The 20,652-nt window shown below is 50.9% G+C and overlaps 2 protein-coding genes across 4 annotated transcripts in view; both read left to right on the top strand.

The window, feature by feature from the left end:
* The window catches only part of CHRDL2 (chordin like 2), a 34,656-nt gene extending 26,338 nt beyond the window's left edge, over positions 1–8,318 (top strand). For 2 of the 3 annotated variants that reach the window (XM_033205886.1, XM_033205888.1), the window contains exons 7-12: positions 88–256; positions 1,234–1,428; positions 1,781–1,954; positions 3,122–3,176; positions 7,456–7,548; positions 8,157–8,318. In XM_033205886.1, coding sequence (XP_033061777.1) covers positions 88–256; positions 1,234–1,428; positions 1,781–1,954; positions 3,122–3,176; positions 7,456–7,548; positions 8,157–8,247 — 777 coding nt within the window. In that variant the 3' untranslated portion in view covers positions 8,248–8,318. The remainder of the gene's footprint in view (positions 1–87; positions 257–1,233; positions 1,429–1,780; positions 1,955–3,121; positions 3,177–7,455; positions 7,549–8,156) is intronic. The other variant, XM_033205887.1, reaches the window with a different exon arrangement.
* On the top strand, positions 4,874–6,394 carry LOC117080676. The gene has a single exon (XM_033205889.1). The coding sequence runs from the start codon at positions 5,924–5,926 to the stop codon at positions 6,392–6,394; it is 471 nt and encodes a 156-aa protein (XP_033061780.1). The 5' UTR covers positions 4,874–5,923.
* Positions 8,319–20,652: the final 12,334 nt, after the last annotated feature.

Raw genomic sequence — 20,652 nt, 5'->3', positions numbered from 1 at the left:
TCTTGCTCTAGCCTATCTTGCTGTTCCCACCCCAGATGGGGCCTGCTACGCTCAGTCAGTGACCTTCATCCTTCCTGCTATTTGCAGAGACATCCTCAGGATCCGTGTTCCAGTGATGCTGGGAGAAAGAGAGGCCTGGGCACCCCAGCCCCCACTGGCCTCAGTGCCCCTCTGAGCTTCATCCCTCGCCACTTCCGACCCAAGGGGGCAGGCAGCACGACCGTCAAGATTGTCCTGAAGGAGAAACATAAGAAAGGTGGGGACTGAACCCTCCTCCAATCTGTGAGGCAGGGAAGGAGGGCCCTGACTGCTCCCACCTCCCACCCCCAACCCCCTGTACTCCCCACTCAGCAGTTCCCCAATTCCAACTTGGCCATGAGCTTGTAGACTCGGAGAATGCCAAAACTGAATGAAGGTGCTCTTAAAGATCATCAGGTTCAAGCCCCCATTTGACAGATGAGGACACTGAGGTTCAGAGTACTGAGTTAGAGACAACTAGTCCTGGAACAGTACAAGTTTTTTTTTAGCATCTACTGCATCTTTGCTGGGAAGAGGGGCAGACAGAACAGATAGATGGGAAATGGAAAATGGTCTCTGCCCTTGAGGGGTTCATAGACTAGTTGGGGAGGCAGACAAGTAAATAAATGACTTTAATATAAGGAAGTGTGCTGAGGGACAGTTTTTGACAAAGGAAGGAGGGAGCCGAGCGAGGTTGCAGGAGGACAGTGGGGATGAAGTAGGGAAGGTGGCCAGATGGGCAGCCATGGCCACAGAAGGGGAGAAGAGTCCTCCCTGCAGAGTGCCCCAATTGCTGGAGAAGGAAGAGCTGTGGCGCTACTGAGTCCTGGCCCTGCCTCGTTCAGATGGGACACTGAGGCAGACAGGGGAAGGGACCTGCCAGAGCTCACATGACCAGGTGGTGACAAAAGTTGATCTCAGTTCTACCACAAGATCAGCACTCTCCTTGCTCTCGCAGAAGTGCCCTGAAGGGCGAGGAAGGACTCTCCATCTTCAGCAAGTTCCTTCTGGGCCCATCTCAGCTCTGAGTGCTACAGTGGGCAGTGTCAGGGAGAGGGGACAGGTTTTATACCCTGGCCTATGCTTTGCAGGCAGTGTGGCTAGGCTGGACTGGTAAAGTGAGGACTCCCCAAGGGCCCACCCCACCTGCTGCTGGACCAGAGGCCCTGGACAGGTCTGCGGTCCTGATCCTCCTCCTTTCTCACCCTCATTCAGCCTGCGTGCATGGCGGGAAGACGTACTCCCATGGGGAGGTGTGGCACCCGGCCTTTCGTGCCTTCGGCCCCCTGCCCTGCATCCTATGCACCTGTGAGGATGGCCGCCAGGACTGCCAGCGTGTGACCTGTCCCACCGAGTACCCCTGTCGTCACCCCGAAAAAGTGGCTGGGAAATGCTGCAAGATTTGCCCAGGTACACAGGCGAGAGTGAACCCTGGCCAGAGTGAACCCTGGGTGCCGGCCAGAGTGAACCCTGGGTCTCTCTCCCCAGGGCCACAGACACTTGGAACATCTCAGACATGGAAGGGCATGCATCAGTGCCACAGGATGCAGGACATGTCAGACACACAGGAATGGAAAATGTCAGATGAAAATAGCGAATGGATAGAACCATGTGGTGTCAGGATAATAGATTCAGAGGTTGTTAACATAGAATCAAACAATGTTCCAGATTCCATGAAGTCACAACATTTTAGAATGTTAGAGCTTTGAAGAGGTATAGCCACTGTTTATTGAACAACTTCATGAGCTTCTTGTCTCTCCAGAGGACAAGGCAGACGCTGGCCACAGTGAGATCAGTTCTACCAGGTGTCCCAAGGCACCAGGCCGGGTTCTCGTTCACACGTCGGTATCTCCAAGCCCAGACAACCTGCGTCGCTTTGCCCTGGAACACGAGGCCTCAGACCTGGTGGAGATCTACCTCTGGAAGCTGGTAAAAGGTGAGTGTTTGCCCACTCCCAGTGGTGTGTACCTCTGGCCAGTCCCCCTTCCCGTGCCCCAGACCCGACAGGGGACTTAGGGACATTTTGCTGATCAGGTGTCTCTGGCTGCCCCACCAGGTTTAAGGCCCCTGATTCCAAGATGCAGGGAGATAGTGAGCCTGACTGGTTCTCTACAGTTCTGATAAGCTCCTCCTGCTGATGCCAAGGCTCGATAGTGCTCCCTCTCCTGGGAGGAAGGCGCTGTTGCACCTTGTGAGGAGCCAGGCAGGGTGATGCCTGCCCTGAAGAAATAGATAGATGTCTAATGGCAGGATTTTAGCACTGGGGGTGGGGGTGTGGGGGCGGTCTTCTCAGGCAGGAGGGCCCTCACAGCATCCTCAAAGTAGGAGGGCCTGGAGGCTGGCTGTGTTCAGTCTTTTTAAAGTGGTGGATCTTATCACTCCCAGGTAAGTGGACATTAGAACCATAGTTCTCATTCGGTGAGAAACCCACCCTCTTCAACAGTCTGTTGCTATCACCAACTTAAGGTCAAGAGGAGTTTTCTCTACTTTTTTTTTTTTTTTTTTTTTGAGACAGGGTCTCAGTCACCCAGGCTGGAGTGCAGTGCCATGATCTTGGCTTACTGCAACCTCATCCTCCTGGGCTCAAGCGCTCCTCCCATCTCAGCCTCCTGAGTAGCTGGGGTCACCACGCCCAGCTAATTTTTGTATTTTTTTTTTTTTTTTTGTAGATGTGGGGTTTTGCCATGTTGCCCAGGCTAGTCTCGAACTCCTGGACTCAAGTGATCCTCCAGCATCAGCCTCCCAAAGTGCTGGGATTACAGGCGTGAGCCACCACACCCAGCGGGTTTTCATTGATGAAGAAATTGCTGAAAGTTCAGTTTTGTGGCCTTTCTTGTAAAACATAAGTCCTCTGGGTAGAGTGAACTGTTAAGCCATGATCCAAACTAAACTCTTTTAAGTATGAATTATCTCTAAAGTTCCTTTCCTCTACTGATGGTTTTGGCTGGCGGGGTGGGGGTGGAAGAGGGAATGATAAGAAAAATGACAATGATAATAACCAATGTGTGTAGCACTTTGGAGTTTACAAAGTGCTTTCACATTCACTATCTCATTTGATCCTCAACGATCCTGAGAGTTAGGTATTATTATCCCCATTTTACAGATGAGGAAACTGAGGCTCAGAGAGGTGAAGTACCTGGCCCAAGGCCACACAGCCAGTAAGTGGAGGACGGGAGCTAGAGCCCATGTCTTGTGGCGTCAGATGCGGCTCTTTCCCTGCTCTACTCTGCCCCCTGTCGTAGGAGGAATGGACGAAGAAAGTGGAGCTGTTCAGCCTGGAGAAGAGAAGACTCAGGGGGACAGGACTGCTGGCTTCGTGGCTCTGAAGGGCCGTCCCAGGCAGAGGGAGCAGCCGTGTTCTGAGTGACCACAAGGGTCAAACAACAAGCAGGGGCTTTGGGTTCGAATCCCAACTCTGCCAGTTTGAATCCAGACTGTGCTATACCTTAGCTGTGTGGCCTTGGGCAGTCACATGATCTCTCTGGGCCTCAGGTTTCTCTTCTGTAAAGTAGGGAAGAGGGTTTTTGGAGGATTAAATGACATGACATCAGTGCAGCCCCTGACATACAGCAGGCACTAAAAAGGTTAGTCTTCTCATTCCACCACATTGGGTTGGTGAGAAATGCAGAGAGGCAGCTTTCAGCTCCAAGAGAGGAAGAACTTTCTCATGCTTAGAGGCTTCTGCCAGTGGAAAGGAGGGAGCAGGCTCCACTTACGAGAAGCGTGCAAGCAGGGGCTGGTGGGGATTCTGTCTGCAGCTGGGGAGTTAGATTCAGTAACCCTTAAAATTTTTTGAGCCTTAAGATTCCATCAGTCCCAGCTGGGCCCGGTGGCTCACACCTGTAATCTCAGCACTCTGGGAGGCCAAGGTGGGTGGATCACTTGAGCCCAGGAGTTTGGCCAACATGGTGAAACTCCATCTCTACTAAAAATACAAAAATTAGCCAGGTGTGGTGGGCGCCTGTAATCCCAGCTACTCGGGAGGCTGAGTCAGGAGAATCACTTGAGCCCAGGAGGAGGTTGCAGTGAGCTAAGATCGTGCCACTGCACTCCAGCCTGGGTGACAGAGTGAGACTCCGTCTCAAAAAATATATATAATAAAAAGATTCCATCAGTCCCTGGGCAGGTTTTGGTCACATATTTACTCTGGGCCTCTCTCCCTCTGCTGCCCGCAACTAAGTGCCGCGACATGGAGCACAATAGGCCCCAGCCTCTGTCTTTAGGAGGTCATGGCTTAGTGACCTGGGTGCAGCAGAGCTTACTGGGAGCTGAGCTGGTCACGGAAGGCTTCGTGGAGAATGGGCCTCAGTGATGTAAAGAGCCAATGAACAGATAGTGTACCTAAAAATTAAAATAAATAAGTAAATAAAGAGGCAAGAAGGGTACACTGCATCCAGGATGACAGCGAAAGCCTCAAACACTGGCTCCAGAGCTCACGCCCATATGCCCTGTGCTCTGTGACTGGTGTGTAGCAGGCACTATATATAATGTATCTCATTTAATCCTCTTAAGAAACCTAAGGGACATGTATTAATGCCCCCATTTTGCAGGTAAGAAAACTGAGTCTGAGAGGTCAAATGACTTACACAAAGTCACGCAGTTTAAGCAGTAAAGCAAAGATTCAAATCCAGATCTGACTGTCCCCAGTGCCACCTCCATAGAGGTGACTTTGTGCTTTTAGGGAGGATGGCCAAGGTGTGCCAGGATGACACAGTGGGGACATAGCTCATAGCCAATCTCATTGCCACTGGCCCAGCAGAAAAGGAAAAACAACTTCACAATGCCAGGCCCTGCCATCCTGTCACTAGCAAACCGCACCCCATCTCCTCACCCTGTGGGTTGCCTAAATGTCCCATCAGCCTCCCTGTTCCCTCCCTGTCCCAGACCGTGGGAGTTAAAACAAACACTCCCCAGGGCTGATTGTCAGTGGGAACCACTCACTGTTTCCCCAATCCAAGGAACGGAAACAAAGTGAGCAGGCAGATGCTAGGTGAGGCCACACCACGAGGGGCCAGCCCCAGACACCAGAATCTAACCAGATAGTTGGCTTAGGGTTAAGGGCCTTTTAGATTTTAAAGTTTCACAGTAGAAAGGATGTCAAGGGTCTCAATTCCAAGCCCTGCCTAGGAAGGAAGCCCCCCTGCAGCCTCCTGATGGCCTGATGATGTCTGGTGCCTGACTGTACATACCCCCACTCCCACACCAGATATGTGACTCACTTCCAACACTGTGAATTGCTCAGCCCAAAGGGCATCTGACTTCACACTGAGCTGAGCCTATCCTGTGTCCCTGGACTCACCCATTGGTCCCTGCTCTGCATTGAGGATCCACAGAGCCCACCTGCCCTCAGACCTGCCACAGCCCTTCAAAGGGCAAGAGGCACAACCATGACCCTCAGGCTAGCTCTTGATTCCAGGCCAGAGACCCAGTCCTTTCAATTATGCTTTACAGACCACAGTGTGGGAACCCGCCCTCATCCCTGCCACCTTCTCTCCAATTTTTCTGTAACTTGGGAGCATGCAGTGGCAGGCCTGTGCCACAGGACCCAGCCCCATCTCATCTCTCCCCATCTCATCTCATGCTTGTTGCCTGCCGCTATGATATAGTCCCTGGGCCTTTGGAGTTTCTTCCATATCCTGGTCCTTGGCATCTGGGCTGGGTGGTCCATGGACAGTGCTGGACATTTCCTGATTCCTGGAACTCAGTCCCAGGATCAGGGTTTTCTGTTCCCCTTGGCAGGAATCCCACACTGATTCCCATAAAGCAGGGCCAGTTCTTGGTCTTCTTAAAGGCGGTGTTGGCCTAGCAGAGGCCTTGCTGGTTGCATCTGTTCTTTCTGGCCAGAGACCTTGGTGGGTAACAGCTGGTGCAGCCTCACAGCCCATGTGCTCAGGGCCTCAGAGCCATGTGTGGTGCCAGTGGCCAGCTCCCCATGAGATGCAAACATCAGGGGATCCAGCTAATACCTCATTCCCCCTTGAGGCCTGGCCTAGACTGGGTGTGTGGTGTGTGTGTGTGTGTGTGTGTGTGTGTGTACTTGTTCATCTGTCCAACCAACCATCCATCCATCCATCCATCCATCCATCCAGGGATTCATTCATACTACATGCCTAATGTGGACCAGGCTCAAGAGACCCAGAGAGGAGAGCCCTCTGGGAGTCCCCAGTCTGGTAGAGGAAGCAGGAGTAGACACAGTGAGTGCACATTACAAACAGGCACAATCACAGATGGAAGCCAGGTGCTGTGGGTGCCCCAAGGAGGAATTGCCTCGGGTGGATTAGGGAAGACTTCCCAGGTAAGGCTTGTAGCACAGGTAGGAGTTCATTTGGTGCCAATAGTAGAAGTAGTGGCCAGGTGCAGTGGCTCACGCCTGTAATCCCAGCTTGTGCTTTGGGAGGCCAAGGCGGGTGGATCATTTGAGGTCAGAGTTCGAGACCAGCCTGGCTAACATGTGAAAACCCAGTCTCTACTAAAAATACAGACACACACACACACACACACACACAGTTAGCCAGGCGTGGTGGCGGGCACCTGTAATCCAAGCTACTCAGGAGGCTGAGGCAGGAGGATCGCTTGAACCCAGGAGGCAGAGGTTGCAGTGAGCCGAGATCACGCCGTTGTACTCCAGCCTGGGCAACAAAAGCAAAAACTCCATCTAAAAAAAAAAAAAAAAAAGAAGTAGAAATAGAAGGCAACAGTAGAAGGTATTCCAGGAGAGGGAATGGCATTTGAAAAGGCTTGCCTCCTCAGGGGACGTCAAGTATTTGGTTACGGCTAGGGCACAGGCAAGCCACTATTACTCTGCCACTCGCTCGTTCTTTGGTATCTGAATAAGCACGCCTATTGATTTTTATCATATGTTCTATGCCTTGAGAAAAGTGTGACCAGTCCACATGAGCCAGCCAACCTTCCTTCCTCCCTTCCTGCCCTCCTTTCCTTTTTCCTTCCTTCTCTTTCCTTCCTTCCTTCTCTCCTTCCTGCCTTCTGCCTCCTTCCCTCCCTGCACTGGGGACAGGTGGGTGTTGTGAGAGCAGGATGGTGCAGGTGACAGGAGCAGGGTCGGCAGAGAGAACAGATGGAAGAACACAGGCTTCACCGTGGAGGCGACAGGACGTCAGGGAATGGGAATGACAGGGTGATGTATACATGTTCTAATGACCACAGCTAGGACTGCAGATTAGAGCGGGGGTGAAAGGGGTTAGGACTCTAGTGTAGTGACCCAGACAAGACAACAGAGGCCTGAGTGAGGATAGTGGCAGCGAGGTAGGAGAATGGATTCAAAATATTGAGGAAATGTCATCAGCAGGATTTTGTGTCTGATCAGAATAGGGGTGGGGGAGGGAGTGACTGGGTCCGTTCTGTGCTAAGTCACCCTGTTTCACTTTTCACTGACTAAGTTTTTGCCTTTCCTGCTCATGTCCTTGTCTCTGCCCTCAGGGATCTTCCACTTGACTCAGATCAAGAAAGTCAGGAAGCAAGACTTCCAGAAAGAGGCACAGCGCTTCCGGCTGCTCGCTGGCCCCCACGAAGGTAGGAGCTTGCTGAGGAATGGGGCCTGGGGAAGAAGGCAAGGACACAGGCCAGAGCCTCTCGGAGAGTTCCCAGGCTGCTGGTGCTGGGAGGAGGGGCTGTCAGCCACGGACGTCAGTTCCCAGCACAGGAATCCAGTGGGTGTCTGCGCCAGAGATTTCCCAACTCCAGAGCGGGAAGGTGAAGCAGAGCTGGCTGGATTTGGTCTTGGGGGTGGAGAGAGACAGGGCTCTGGAGTGGGGAGGTCTGAGCCCCCAAACCTGTGTGCTGCCCACTCCCTCTCTACTGGAACATTTCCCACTTTCCTTCTATACTTTACTTTTAGGAAGATGGACCCAGGTGGGGCTTCGGGTCGGGTCGGGGAGGTCACAGAAGGGAGTATTACCAACAGGTGTCAGGAAACCAGCTCTGTTCCCCAAGATTGTTTGAAAGCTGAGTCATGTGCCCCAGCCGTGTGATGGGACACTCACCTCCAGGCTCCCTGTGGGCTCCAAACCCTGGCCCTTGCACTTCCTCCTGGCCCAAGGCTTTTCCAACCCCCAGCGCCTGCCTCTGTTGTGCACGTGCAGACATACACACCCTTCTCTTTTCTGCCCTCCTCCATGCAGGCCACTGGAACGTCTTCCTAGCCCAGACCCCGGAGCTGAAGGTCACGGCCAGTCCAGACAAAGTGACCAAGACATTATAACAAAGACCTAAACAGTTGCAGATATGAGTTTTATAATTGTTGTTATTATATATTAATAAATAAGAAGTTGCATTACCCTCAACCCTGCCTTCTGGGTTCATATCCAGTCTCCTGCATGCTCTCCCAGCAACTCCGCAAGGCAGGCCTGGTTATCCCCATTTTACAGGGATGGAAACTGAGATCCAGAAGGGATAGAGAATGGTCCTGGTCCTCACAGTGAGTTGTCACTGGAGCCAGGGCTAGCTTCCCAGCCTCCTCACCCACGTCCCCCAGCTGCAGCGCCTCCTGCTTTTCTGGGCAGCCCCCCTCCCACAGCTCTTTGACACTGAGCCTCAGAAAGAGGAATGACTCAAATTAGCCAGGGGAGGGCGCTAATTGAGCCTTAAAGCACTTTCCCAGCAAATATTCCTGGGATCCTCACTACTCTCTTCACACCCTACAACGAGGAAACCCAGTTAGGGAGGAGCAGCGGGCAGTCATTTGCCCGAAGCTGCAGAGCTGCTTAGTAGCAGATCTGGAGTTGGAAGCCAGATCTCTCGCTCCAGGCTAGCACTCCTTCCCCAGTTCCACAGTGTGGCCAGTGTCACAAGCCCAGATAGCCTCACCTCAGAGGATTTCTAAGACTGGGTGGTCAGATTGCCAACTGGCACCTTGCTCTGAGAAGGCCCAACAGTTACTATTAAAGATACCATTAGGGCCAGGCGTGGTGGCTCATGCCTACAATCCCAGCACTTTGGGAGGCCAAGGGCGGGTGGATCATCTGAGGCCAGGAGTTCGAGAACAGCCTAGCCAACATGGTGAAACCCCATTTCTACTAAAAATACAAAAATTAGCCAGGCGTGGTGGTGCACGCCTGTAATCCCAGCTACTTGGGAAGTTGAGGCACGAGGATTGCTTGAACCCAGGAGGCAGAGGTTGCAGTGAGCTGAGATCATGCCACTGTACTCCAGCCTGGGCAACAGAGCAAGACTCCATCTCTAAAAATATTAATAATAAAATAAAGACACCATCAATTATTTATCCTGCCGACGTGTACAAATCCTTATAATTTCAAAGATGTTTTAATGCCCATGATTTCACTAAAGGTGAATGGTATAGGCACTACCCACATTTTAGAGAGGAGGAGACAGGCTCGGGACCACTGCATGTCTTCCCCAAAGCCTCACAGTGCTGTGCTGAAGCCAGGGCTAGAACTCAGGTCTTCTGGCCCCAGGCAGGGTTCTCTCCTCAGGACAGCTGGTCTCAACCCTCTCACAACCATGGCTTCTCCATCCCCTCCCCACCCAAGGCTGATCAAAGCTCCAGAGAAATGGTGGACAGTAGTCTGTTGACTGGACTTGTGCAGCCACTCAGAGGGCTTGGTGTCATTGTCTCCATAGCCTTGGTCTTTTTTTTTTTTTTTTTTAAGAGATGGGGTCTTGTTATGTTGCCCAGGCTGGTTTAGAACTAATGGGCTCAAGCAATCCTTCTGCCTCAGCCTCCCGAAGTACTGAGATTACAGGCACGAGCCACTAAGCTGGCCTCCATAGCCCTAATCTTGAACCTAGGGTTACTAAGGTTTGGGAAGTCTTATTGAGCAGGGATGAGTGTCTCCCTCACCTAACTCCTCTGCCAGCCCCCAGGGTCTGGGTTTGAAAGTTTGGGGTTTCAGGCAGGAACCTCCCGACATCCCCTGAGTCAGAAAACATTCACCTTCTCCCCTCACAGCCTCTACCTGTCCCTCTTCGACTACTCACAATTTTGGCCTGGCTTGCTCACACAGAGGGTTCACTTGGAGCTCTGGAGATGGGTTCTGAGCTTGCCTCATTTAAAGTGCAGGAATCTGAAAGCTTAACCATTCACAGGATAAACTCTGGTCATCCTTCAGCCTAGCTCAGATGTCTTCAGTGATACTTTCCCTGACACATCTGTGCCCTGAACTGCTCCTCCTTTCCTGGAAAATGGGGTTTGGAGGCAGGGCTCTGTCATCAGAGGCAGTTCCAGGGTCTCTGGAGAGGAGTGGACTTCGCTGTACACTTTTCCTGATGCTACAGACCAAACTGCGTTCCTGGTTTCTCTGACGGCTTATGGGATGCCTATGAGGTTCGCTTTTCCACCGGGGGGACACATTCAGCACATTGCCCTCTCCTGACTTTGGTCCAGACCTTTCCGAGTGTGTAAACACGGGCTCGCCATGTGAGTCTTTAGGCAGCTCTGCCATGTTGTCTTCTCTTTCATGGATTCATTCATAAAACATCTTCTGTGCTGCTCTTGGGTGGGCTTTATGCTAGAGCACCAACACAGTGTAGGGAGCTAATTGCCCTTCCTGTGTTTTGGAGCCTCAAGTCTGGAGGAGGAGATGGAGGAGGAGATAGAGGAGGGAGTGGCATCTGAGCCCCTGAGTGTTGCGAGTGCTAAGGGCAGGGACCAAAGGGGCACAGCCCCAACCCAGACTGAGGACACTCAAGCAGGCTCAGAAGGTGAGCAGGAGATAGAAAAAAAGGAGAGAGAGAGAGGAGGGTGGGTGATGGCACAGGAAGAGAAAACTTGGTAGAAGGTGAAAAATAGCAAGTTACGGCAGAACCACAAATAGCTCACTGTCACTGGATGATAATTTGAGGCAACGTGCAAAGGAAGGTGAGGCTGCACAGCTAGCTGAAGAGCTCTGACTGCATCCTGAAGGCTAGCAGGTAGGCCCAGGAGAGTTTCAATACTTTGGTCAGATTTGTGGTTGAGAACACTGGTTCTACTGGCCAGGTAAAGAAGGGCCTGGCAGAGTGAGGCTGAGGCCAGGTAGGAGGTGGCTGCTGTGGGATCCATGTGAGGATGACTCTGGCCTGGGTAGGAGAGAAGTCATGGGCAAGGCACAGCGGATGACTGGCTAGATTCGGGATTGAGGGAGAGCGAGGAGCAAATGTGTACCTGGTGTCTCACTTGGTGATACCTTCTGGGAGGAGAAGCCAGAAGTTTCAGCTGAGTACACACTGAGTCTCAGGAGGTATCCACAGCCCTCTGGGTTTAATAGGTCTGGAGAGAAAACCGGGCTAGAGGTAGGGAGTTGGGAGCTGTTGGCCTGTAGGTGGTAACTAAAGCTGGGAGAGGGTGTGACACTGGTGTGGGAGAGATGGTGGAGTAAACAGAGTGGGAGCAGGACGGACCCCAGAGCATCAGCAAAGGGTCAGCATGGCAGACGGAACAGGTGGGGGAGCAGGGTGCTGAGAGGACCAGGGGTAAGGCCGGCAAAGAGACCTTCATGGAGACAAGGAGACTCCAATGGCCACAGCAGGGAGCAAAGTCAGGAGAGCTGAGAGGTGGGAGCTGGGTTTTAGGTGCTGAGATGGTTTCTGGGAAATGAGGAAACAAGCATTTTAAGAAAGCTGGCAATAAAGAAGAGAGGCAGGCCCATGGCTGACTGCACATGGGCTTGAAGAAGACAGCTTTCTGGCTGGGAGCCAGTCTGTGATGAGGAGATGCCCCAGGAGAGGGAAGATTAGGAGAAATAGGAGTGAGGATGGATGAAGGCAAGATTTAGGGACAGGTTAAAATCCATTCTTCATTGGCCTCTAACCTGCTGCATAACCCTACTCATCTCCCTGTGAGTGTGATGAAAGGGGAGTGGAGGGCTCCCAGATCTGACCAGCCATGCCCCACCATGGGGCTCCCCAAGGCTCCAGCAGGGAGTCCCATGGGATCCACTGTCCCATCGGTGGCCCGGCTGGGCGCAGCCAGAGCTCCAGCTGAGGTAGTGATATCCCTCCTGGCCATTGGTTAACAAAGCACATTCAAATCCACTGTCCCATCTGATCCCTAGCACAGCCCAGTGAGGCGGGGCCTGTTACCCATATCAGACAAGGGAACTAAGCCTCCAGGGAGAGAAGGTCACTCACCAAGGTCACAACAGCAAATGGACAGTTGGATTCCAACTGAGGTCTACGATTCTATATCCTAAAGTCTTAATTTTTTTTTAACTTTTTTTGTGCAACTTTATAGGGTACATGAGAAATTTTGCTGCATGTATATAATGTGTATATAACGCACAGTGATCAAGTCAAGGCATTTAGGGTGTCCATCACCTGAATACATTTTTGTTAAGTACAGTCACCTTACCGTGCTATCAATCACTGAATGGAATCCTTCTGTCTTACTGCATGTCTGTACCTTCAGCCCAGTGTTCTTCATCCTCCCGCTCCCTGCACCCTTCCCAGTCTCTGTCATCTACCTTTCCACTCTCTACCTTTATGTGATAGGATTCTGTATCCTCATGGGTCCCAGAGCACAGGATGGGGCCGGGTCTTGGGCAGGGGCAGGCACCACAGACCTGGGCTCAGAGCCCTCATTCCACTCAACCTTCCCAGGTAGCTTTCTGGCCCTGAAATGTGACCATCCTTCACAAGGCCAGGCCTGGCCTCCAGGTTTCCTGGGGATGTTTCCTCCTCCTCTGGCAGCTGTCACGTCACCTCCCTTTGTCCCCCTACAAATGCTGGGCTCTGGGAAATGGCAGTATTTCTGAGAAACAGGACGTGGCCTGTGGTTTAGGGCTAGCCTGGGGGTGAGGGATGGCCTGGGGCCCCGCTGGGCACAATGGCATCTCTCTCTAGGGCTGGCTCAGCCACCCTGCTTCCCCTCGCCCTGGTCCCTGGAAGACACCCCCTGCCTGCCACGTCCTCCATCAGAGTCAGTTCATGGAAGATGAGCAGGAATCGCTGTAGGAAGCTGGCTGAGGTTGGAAAGGGGTGGGTTGGCATGGGTTTCTATGTATACGGTGTTTTCTCAGACTTTCTAGAATTAGAACCTGGATCTCTGGTACCCAGCTCAAGACTGATTTAATGACCACATGAAATTTGATTTCTCTCACCATTCCCACCTTTTTCTTCCTCCAGCACACATCAGAGCTCACATACTTGCCCAAAGTCAAACAGCAACTGGGACGTGGGGCTGTGATTGGAACTCACAGGGTCTCATTCCAAAGTTCAAGCCTCTCCTGCCGGGTTACAACCGGGCCAAGGATGAGATCAGCCTTCTCACCAGCTCCCCTGCCACCAGCCTTTCCTCTCCCACCCCTGCCTCTTCCCAGTAAGTCTTGCCTATCAGAATGGTCTTTCAAAAACACAAATCTGACCATGCCTCTCCCTTATTAAGCTACTCCCTAAATGACTTTCCTTTGTCCTCAGGATGACACCAAAGCTCCCCCCCCCAACCCATGATCTGACTCCTGCTGCCTTTTCAGTCCAACCCTTGGGTTTATCTCCCAGAAATACGCAAGGGTCCTGCTGCACCATGTGACCGAGTTGGGATGGATCTGGGCTCCAGCAAGACCTGAATCATGGACTCTGACACCATCAGAACATTCCTTCTCCATTCTCAACTCTGTAGATCCTGAATAGCCATACCTTCTTTCCAACCAACTCTTTCAAGAAAAAGACAACACACTACACACTGTTGAACATCCTAAGAGCTCCCAACCAGATCGGGTACAAAGGACCTTCCCTTCCCATTCCAATAGAAATACTTTGGGGAGGAACTCTGACTGGTCCATATTGGGTGACATACAGCCAATCTTGGGTGGTCAGGGATGAGGTATTAGCATCACATGATTGGAGTAGGGGAAGAGCAGTGCCCCAAAATAAGGGAGTAGGTGGCAAACACAGGGAGTGGTCACCAAAGGGATCCCTGTTCACAGGCTGCCACTGCTACAATTTTCTTGAACCTGTGTCCTCTCTTCCATGCCTTTTACAAGCTGTTTCCTCTTTCTGGAATGCCTTTCCCTATTTTATGCCTGTACTATTTCATTTTATCTTTCAAGATCTCCTAGAAAAGCCCTCTCTAGTCCTTGGCTGCCCCAGCATTGTCTGCTCCTCAGTAGTGGAACTCATCCTTTTGTACTGCAGTTGTCTGTTCCTCCCACAGGACAGTTAGTGTCTGGAACCAGAGACCACATGTTATCATCTCTGCACTTCCAGCCCCTAGCATGGTTCCTAACCCACAAGAGGCATTCAATATATGCTAATTGAAGGAAGGAAGAATTATAATGATGGTAAAGGCAACAGTGGTAAGATGTGGTTGACTGCTGACATACAGTAGGTACTCAATAAATGGTTGTTCAATCCTTGAATGATCACCACTACCATTGTCACTGCCATTACCACCACCACCACCACCGTTACTGCCGCTTCCACCACGAGGACCACCCCTTACACTTGCAGGGCCCAAGCAAGAATGCATGTGAAGACTACCTATCACATCCTGAATATTTAAAAGTTATAAATCAAACAAAACTATTACATGAATATGTTTTGTGTTCCTACCTTGACAATTATAACTTCTTCACGGCCTGGAAGGCCAAATTCAAATTTAAAATTTTCTGACTTCTCTGAATTCTTGGCCAGAATATGTAAACCCAGGGAGAGCCAACCCTTAACCCCTGGCTTCCAGCTGTTGGCCCACCTCTCTCCTCATTTCATCTCCATCCTCTACTGTGAGGGGTCCCGTACACACACGTATGGACACCCCAATCTGCATGTCTATGGTGGTTTTAAAACATGTCCACAAATGCTTTTATACTCCTCCCACTGAGAGGTGGCCCATGTGTGGCCCATGTCCCCACCCCTTAAATCTGAGTAGGCTGTGACTCATTTGTACCAACAGAATGAACAGAAATTATAAGGGGTGATTTCCAAGGCTAGGTCAGAAAAGGCAATGCAGCTATTGCTTTGCTTACAGAGATAACTGCTTTTGGAGCCCTGAGCCATTTGTACAAAGTCCAGCTGCTATGAGGCCACCATGCTGTGAGGAAGCCAAAACGACATAGGTGACACACACATATGCTCCACTCAACAGACGCAGCCGAGCTCTGGACGAACTATCGGAAACACCAAGCAGATATGAACATAAAGATCCCTCCAGGGGGATCCAGACCTCAGCTTAGAGTTTCCCCAGCTGAGACCCCGTGCATTGTAGAACAGAGACAAACCATTCCCACTGTGCCATGCCCAAGTTGCTGCCCCACAGAATTCATGAGGATTGAAAAACAGTTGTTGCTGGGCATGGTGACTCACATCTGTAAACCCAGCACTTTGGGAGGCTGAGGTGGGAGGATCATTTGAGCCCAGGAGTTTAAGGCTAGCCTGGGCAGCATAGCGAGACCCTGTCTCTATAAAAAATAACAGCTGGGTGCGGTGGCTCACGCCTGTAATCCCAGCACTTTGGGAGGCCAAGGCGGGCAGATCACGAGGTCAGGAGATCGAGACCATCCTGGCTAACACGGTGAAACCCCGTCTCTACTAAAAATACAAAAAAAAAAAAAAAATTAGCCAGGCGTGGTGGCAGGCACCTGTAGTCCCAGCGACTCAGGAAGCTGAGACAAGAGAATGGCGTGAACCCAGAAGGTGGAGGTTGCAGTGTACTGAGATTGCACCCCTACACTCCAGCCTGGGTGACAGAGCAAGACTCTGCCTCAAAAATAAATAAATAAATAACAAATAACAAATTACCTGGGCATGGTGGCACATGTCTGTAGTCCCATCTATTCAGGAAGCTAAGGTAGGAGGATCGCTTGAACCCGGGAGGTCAAGGTTGCAGTGAGCTATGATCATGCCACTGTACTCCAACCTGGACAACAGAGCAAGACCCTGTCTCAAAAAAAAAAAAAAAAAAAGGAAAAATAAAAGTTGTTTGAGCCGCCAAATTCTGGGGTAATTCATTATGCAGCAAAAGCAAATGGAACTTTTTCAAATTTCATCCAGAGCCCCAGCAAACTATCCCTCAGGTTTAGAGAACAGACCTAGGGAAGAGGTGCAGTCCAAGAAGCAGACTCAGGGCTGCTTGGGCAGAGAATTCCAGGATCCTAGGTCCCCACTGTGGTCTAGAGGGGAAGTGGGGTCCACATGCCCTCGATCCTATGGACCCCTTGGGCTGTGAGTAGGAGTCCAGCTGAAAGTGGGTCAGACTGGGGCCCTCCAGAGGGCATGGTCCGGGCTGGGGGTCCCTCTTTACTGGGCTTAAAGGTGGTCCTGCCCTCCTTCACCACCATTGCTACCTGCTACTATCAGCAAAGGGGATGTAATTGTCCTCTGTGTCCAACTGCATCCTCAAAAGTCTCCAGTCTGGAGAGGGAAAGAGAGACACAAACAATGACAACAGAGTGACAAACACAGAAGAAGGCACAGGGGGGCTGTGAGAACCCATGGCCAGGGGGCAGGGAAAGGGGTGTCAGAGGAAGCTTCCTGGATGAGGGACATCCAAATAGAGACCTTAAGGAATTATTCAGGGAAAGTGGAGAAGTTGTGTTTCAGTCCTAGGAAACAGTGAGGTCAGAGGCCTGGAAACAGGCAAAAGTGGTGACAGGCAAGGATACAAATAGAGATTCCAGGTCATATCACATATTATGATACGTAGTCTCCATTTGCATTCTTGCCCGGGTGCTGCAAATAGGAGCGGTGGTACTGGTGGTGGTGGAGGCAATAATGGTGGTGGTGGCAGTGGTAATGGGAGTAACAATGGTAGCAGTGATCATTCCAGAGCTCAACAACCACTGATGGAGCACCCACTGTATGTCAGACATCTGGGAAGCAGCAAAAAGTTCAGCCTGGCAAGAGAGTAGTATCGGGCAGTGGAGGTGGGTGGTGCAGGAAGTGGGGGTGAGGGGAACGGCCTCTAGAGGGAAGCCTGGAGAGGCAGCAGAGGTCAGTTTCCCCAGGGCCACCAGAACAGGGCTGATATTCAGGAAAGATAGGCTGGCAGGGCTGTCAATACTGGGGCCTATCCTGATTGCCCAGGGCCTATTCCAAACCAGTAGTTACTTTGAATAGCTCCCCTATTTTTGAGCCTGGAACAATTTCCAGCAGGGGAGTGACTCAGACAGATTTGTGTTTTACAAAGATCCCTGAGGCTTCTGTGGGAGAAACACTTGGAAGGAGTCAAGAATGGAAGCAGGGCGATCGGTTAGTATTAATAAGTTATTGCAGCTACCAGTGACAGAGATGGTGGCAGTGTGGACTAGGGCGTGGCAACAGAGAGGGAGAGAAGTGGGTGGGATTGCCAGCCATTTAGAGGGTAGAATCAACAGAAGCCACAGTGAGTCGCAAACAGCCCCTCCCAGTGCAAAGGGGAAGGAAAAGCATGGATTTCAATAGCAATTAAAATCAGCATTGTTGTGCTTCACAGGTTATAAAGCCCTTTCACACGTACTGGTGACATGACCCAGGGCTGGTGGAGTGAGCAGGGAAGATTTTCCTTCTGTAGGGGAGGGTCATGTGAGGAGAAAGGTTTTTTGCTGCAGCCCTCCCTTTTCTTCCAGCCTCAGATGCTGTCAGTTAAGGACATGAGCCCTGGTGCTGCAGCAGCCATCTTGTGGCCATGAGGCTGAGAATGATAAAAGCCAGGATGCTGAGGAAGGCTGTCCTGAGCTGAGTCCTCAATGGCCTTGATGGCCCACACTGAACCAGTCTGGGGACCACATACCTCCACATTTCTTGTTAAGAAAACAACAGATGTCCTTGCAGTTTATGCCACTGTAGCGGCTCTGCCATTGACCCAAACACAATGCCTGTTATCCCTTCACCATTGTCATACATACCAGCTCCAGTGAGCTTTCATTCCCAACAGCCAGCACCTGCTTCTCTTTGTCAGAGGACTGCCCTCAGGCTGCCCGAGCCCACTTTGCCAGTGAGCGTGGAAAACCAGAAGAGCCTGAGAATGTCCACCCCCACTCCACCCCAGGTGGCCCTTAGCCCAGACAGATGAGCATTGAGGTGCCAATCCTCCAGCTCCCTTATGCTGATGTGGATGACTCAGGAGTGACTGCACGATCTCTGGCGCTCCTCTGCAAGTCTGAGTCAAGCTCCCCTTTGTGGGACTTGGCCTGAATCACACCCTTGCCTTGCTTTCTTCCCTTCCCACTTCTCCACTCCCCTACTACTGGTTTGTCTTGGAAACACTTCCCAATACATCACTTTCACATGACTCCTCATCTCAACTTCTGTTTCTAAGAATCCCAACCTAAGACAGCCACTGTTAGTCAGGTTTTCTATACTTGCAGCTTAATGCATTCTAACAGATACAGGCCTAGAAAAGTAAAGGTCTAACAGCAACTTTGCTATGTTTCAGACGTAGGTTTCCTGCCTGCAAAACCTATCATTTTTTTAAACATGCTAATAAGCGGATGATTAAAAACATACCTTTGTAAAGTGCTAATCCTAAACATAATAGCATTGGCAGCGAATTACTACCAATTACTGAGCATTTCCCATGAACCAGGCACCAGACCAAGGCTTTATTTACCTCTGTGACCTCACTTAATCTTCATTAGAACCCTATAATGTGGATACTGTTTGTATTAATTTTGTATGCTGAGTAACAAATTACCGCAAATTTAGCATATTTATTGTCTCACAGCTTCTGTAGGTCAGAAGCCTGGAAACAGACAGTTCTCTGCTTTAGGATCTCACCAGCCTACAATCCAGGCATCAGTTGGGGCTGTGGTCTCATCAGAAGCTTGACTGGGAAAAGATCCACTCCCAAGCTCCCTTAAGTTGGAAAAATTCACCTCCTTGCAGCTGCAGGATTGAAGCCCTGGTATTCTTGCTGGCTGTCAGCCAGGGTCCACTTTCAGTTCTTAGAGGTGACCCACAGTCTTGCCACGTGACCTTTCTCATAGGCCTTCTTGCAGCACAACAGCTTACTTCTTCAAAATCAGAACTCAGAGTCTCTGACTCCAGGGAGGGTACAGTTCCTCTTTTAAGGAATTTTACCTGACTAAATCAGGCCCACTCAGCATAATCTCCCTTTTGAGTAACTCAGAATCTAATAATTTGGAACCTTAATTACATCTGCAAAATCCCTTCACCTATGTCATGTTCCAGTGGTCAGAAGCAAATCACAGGTCTTGCTCACACTCAAAAACTGAGGATGATACAGGATGTGAACATTATGGGTGCCATACTAGGGTCTGTCTACCACACTATTATCCAAATTGTACAGTTGAGGAAACTGAGGCAAAGAAGAGTTTAGTAATTCTACCCAAGCTCATACTGCCAGTGAGTGAGGGTGGAGTGTGGTTTCAAACCCATGCACTGCAGTTCAGAGCCTGCACTCCTTTTTTTTTTCACCCATTTCTCCTTTCCAGAAAGAGCCTGCACTCTTGTCTGTTACTCTGCACTGCCCAGACACTGCTCCAAATGCTTTCCCTTCCTTATGTCCCCAAACTTCCTTGAAAATACAAGGAGGAAATGGAAGCTCAAAGAGGTTGAGGAACTTTTCCAAGGTCACACAGTCCTGGAGTCAGGGCCACAAACTAGGTTTATAAATCTTCCAAACCCAAGATCTTTAAAGCTTGTTCGGAAGTTTAGTAGGGGAGCATAGCTCCTCATATACCCCTGACAGAGGGATTGTCCTCCTCTATCAGGAAGGTCATCGTCTTTGAGCAAGCATGCAGCTTCAGGAGGGATGCACTGGAGTGGTAAGGGAGGAAGGGGACACCCGCCTAGTCAGCCAGACCAGCCAAATCAACCCTGCGATCATTGAGGTGACAGATGTCACAGCCAGATTGCCCTCACATCAAAAACCCAAGATCTTAACCAGTGTAGAAGGCAGTCAGTGCTTTAACAGAGGAATAGTGAGTACACAAGGAGTTCACAGGAGACAAAGAGCACCCCTACTGGGGCAGGGTGGGGCATAGTCATAAAGAAATAACAACATATGGCTATCTGAAAATGGGGGAGAGGGAAAGGAGGAAGTATATTTCCAAGGAGGGGACAGGTCAGGCAAAGGCAAAGCAGCAGGAAAGTACAGGTGTTTGGGACTGAACAGGGGTGAGGGGTAGTTTTGGGGACACTGAGAAAAAAACACTGGAAATGTAGCCAGGTCACAGTTTGGAACACCAGGCTGAGGGGTCAGAGTTTTATTCTGAAGACAGTGGGGAGCCGCACTCCAGTGACCCCTCTCCTCTGCCCACAGGGAACTCTCAAAGGGTGCTGAGCAGCAGCAGTCATGCACAAAAATGCCTTTACGAGGGTGAATGCAGTGTGTGGAAGACAGGACTGTTTAGGGGTCTTCCTGCCTCTGATGGCATTTCCCACTCAAGGCCCATGTGTGATTCTCCCATATCCCTAGGAGGGAGGGTTGATGTGAGGCCATGACCATTTTATGAGCGAGGAAACTGAGGCCCATTGGGAGACATAGGGGCCTGTGAGGGTAACAAGGCCCAGTGGTGGGAACAAATATCCCACTTCAGTCCTGGTGCTGGGGGTATGGGGACCAGCGATTATACTTTTCCTACAGATTATGGCTCATCCATCCTCATTCATGTAACAGAATCAACATGGGGCTGTGGATTCCAAGGCCCCAAGCCCAAGGGTTCCGATTCAGCCGATGTGAGGTGGGGCCATCAACTGGCCTTTTTAAACAAGCAGCTGGTGACCCAGGGCCAGGCTATCCTTCAA

This window comes from Trachypithecus francoisi, unplaced genomic scaffold (genome assembly GCF_009764315.1).
Source record: "Trachypithecus francoisi isolate TF-2019V2 unplaced genomic scaffold, Tfra_2.0 Lachesis_group8, whole genome shotgun sequence".
NCBI lineage: Eukaryota > Metazoa > Chordata > Mammalia > Primates > Cercopithecidae > Trachypithecus > Trachypithecus francoisi.
The sequence above is the reverse complement of the archived record's forward strand: the minus strand, read 5'-3'. Positions and strand labels throughout refer to the sequence as shown.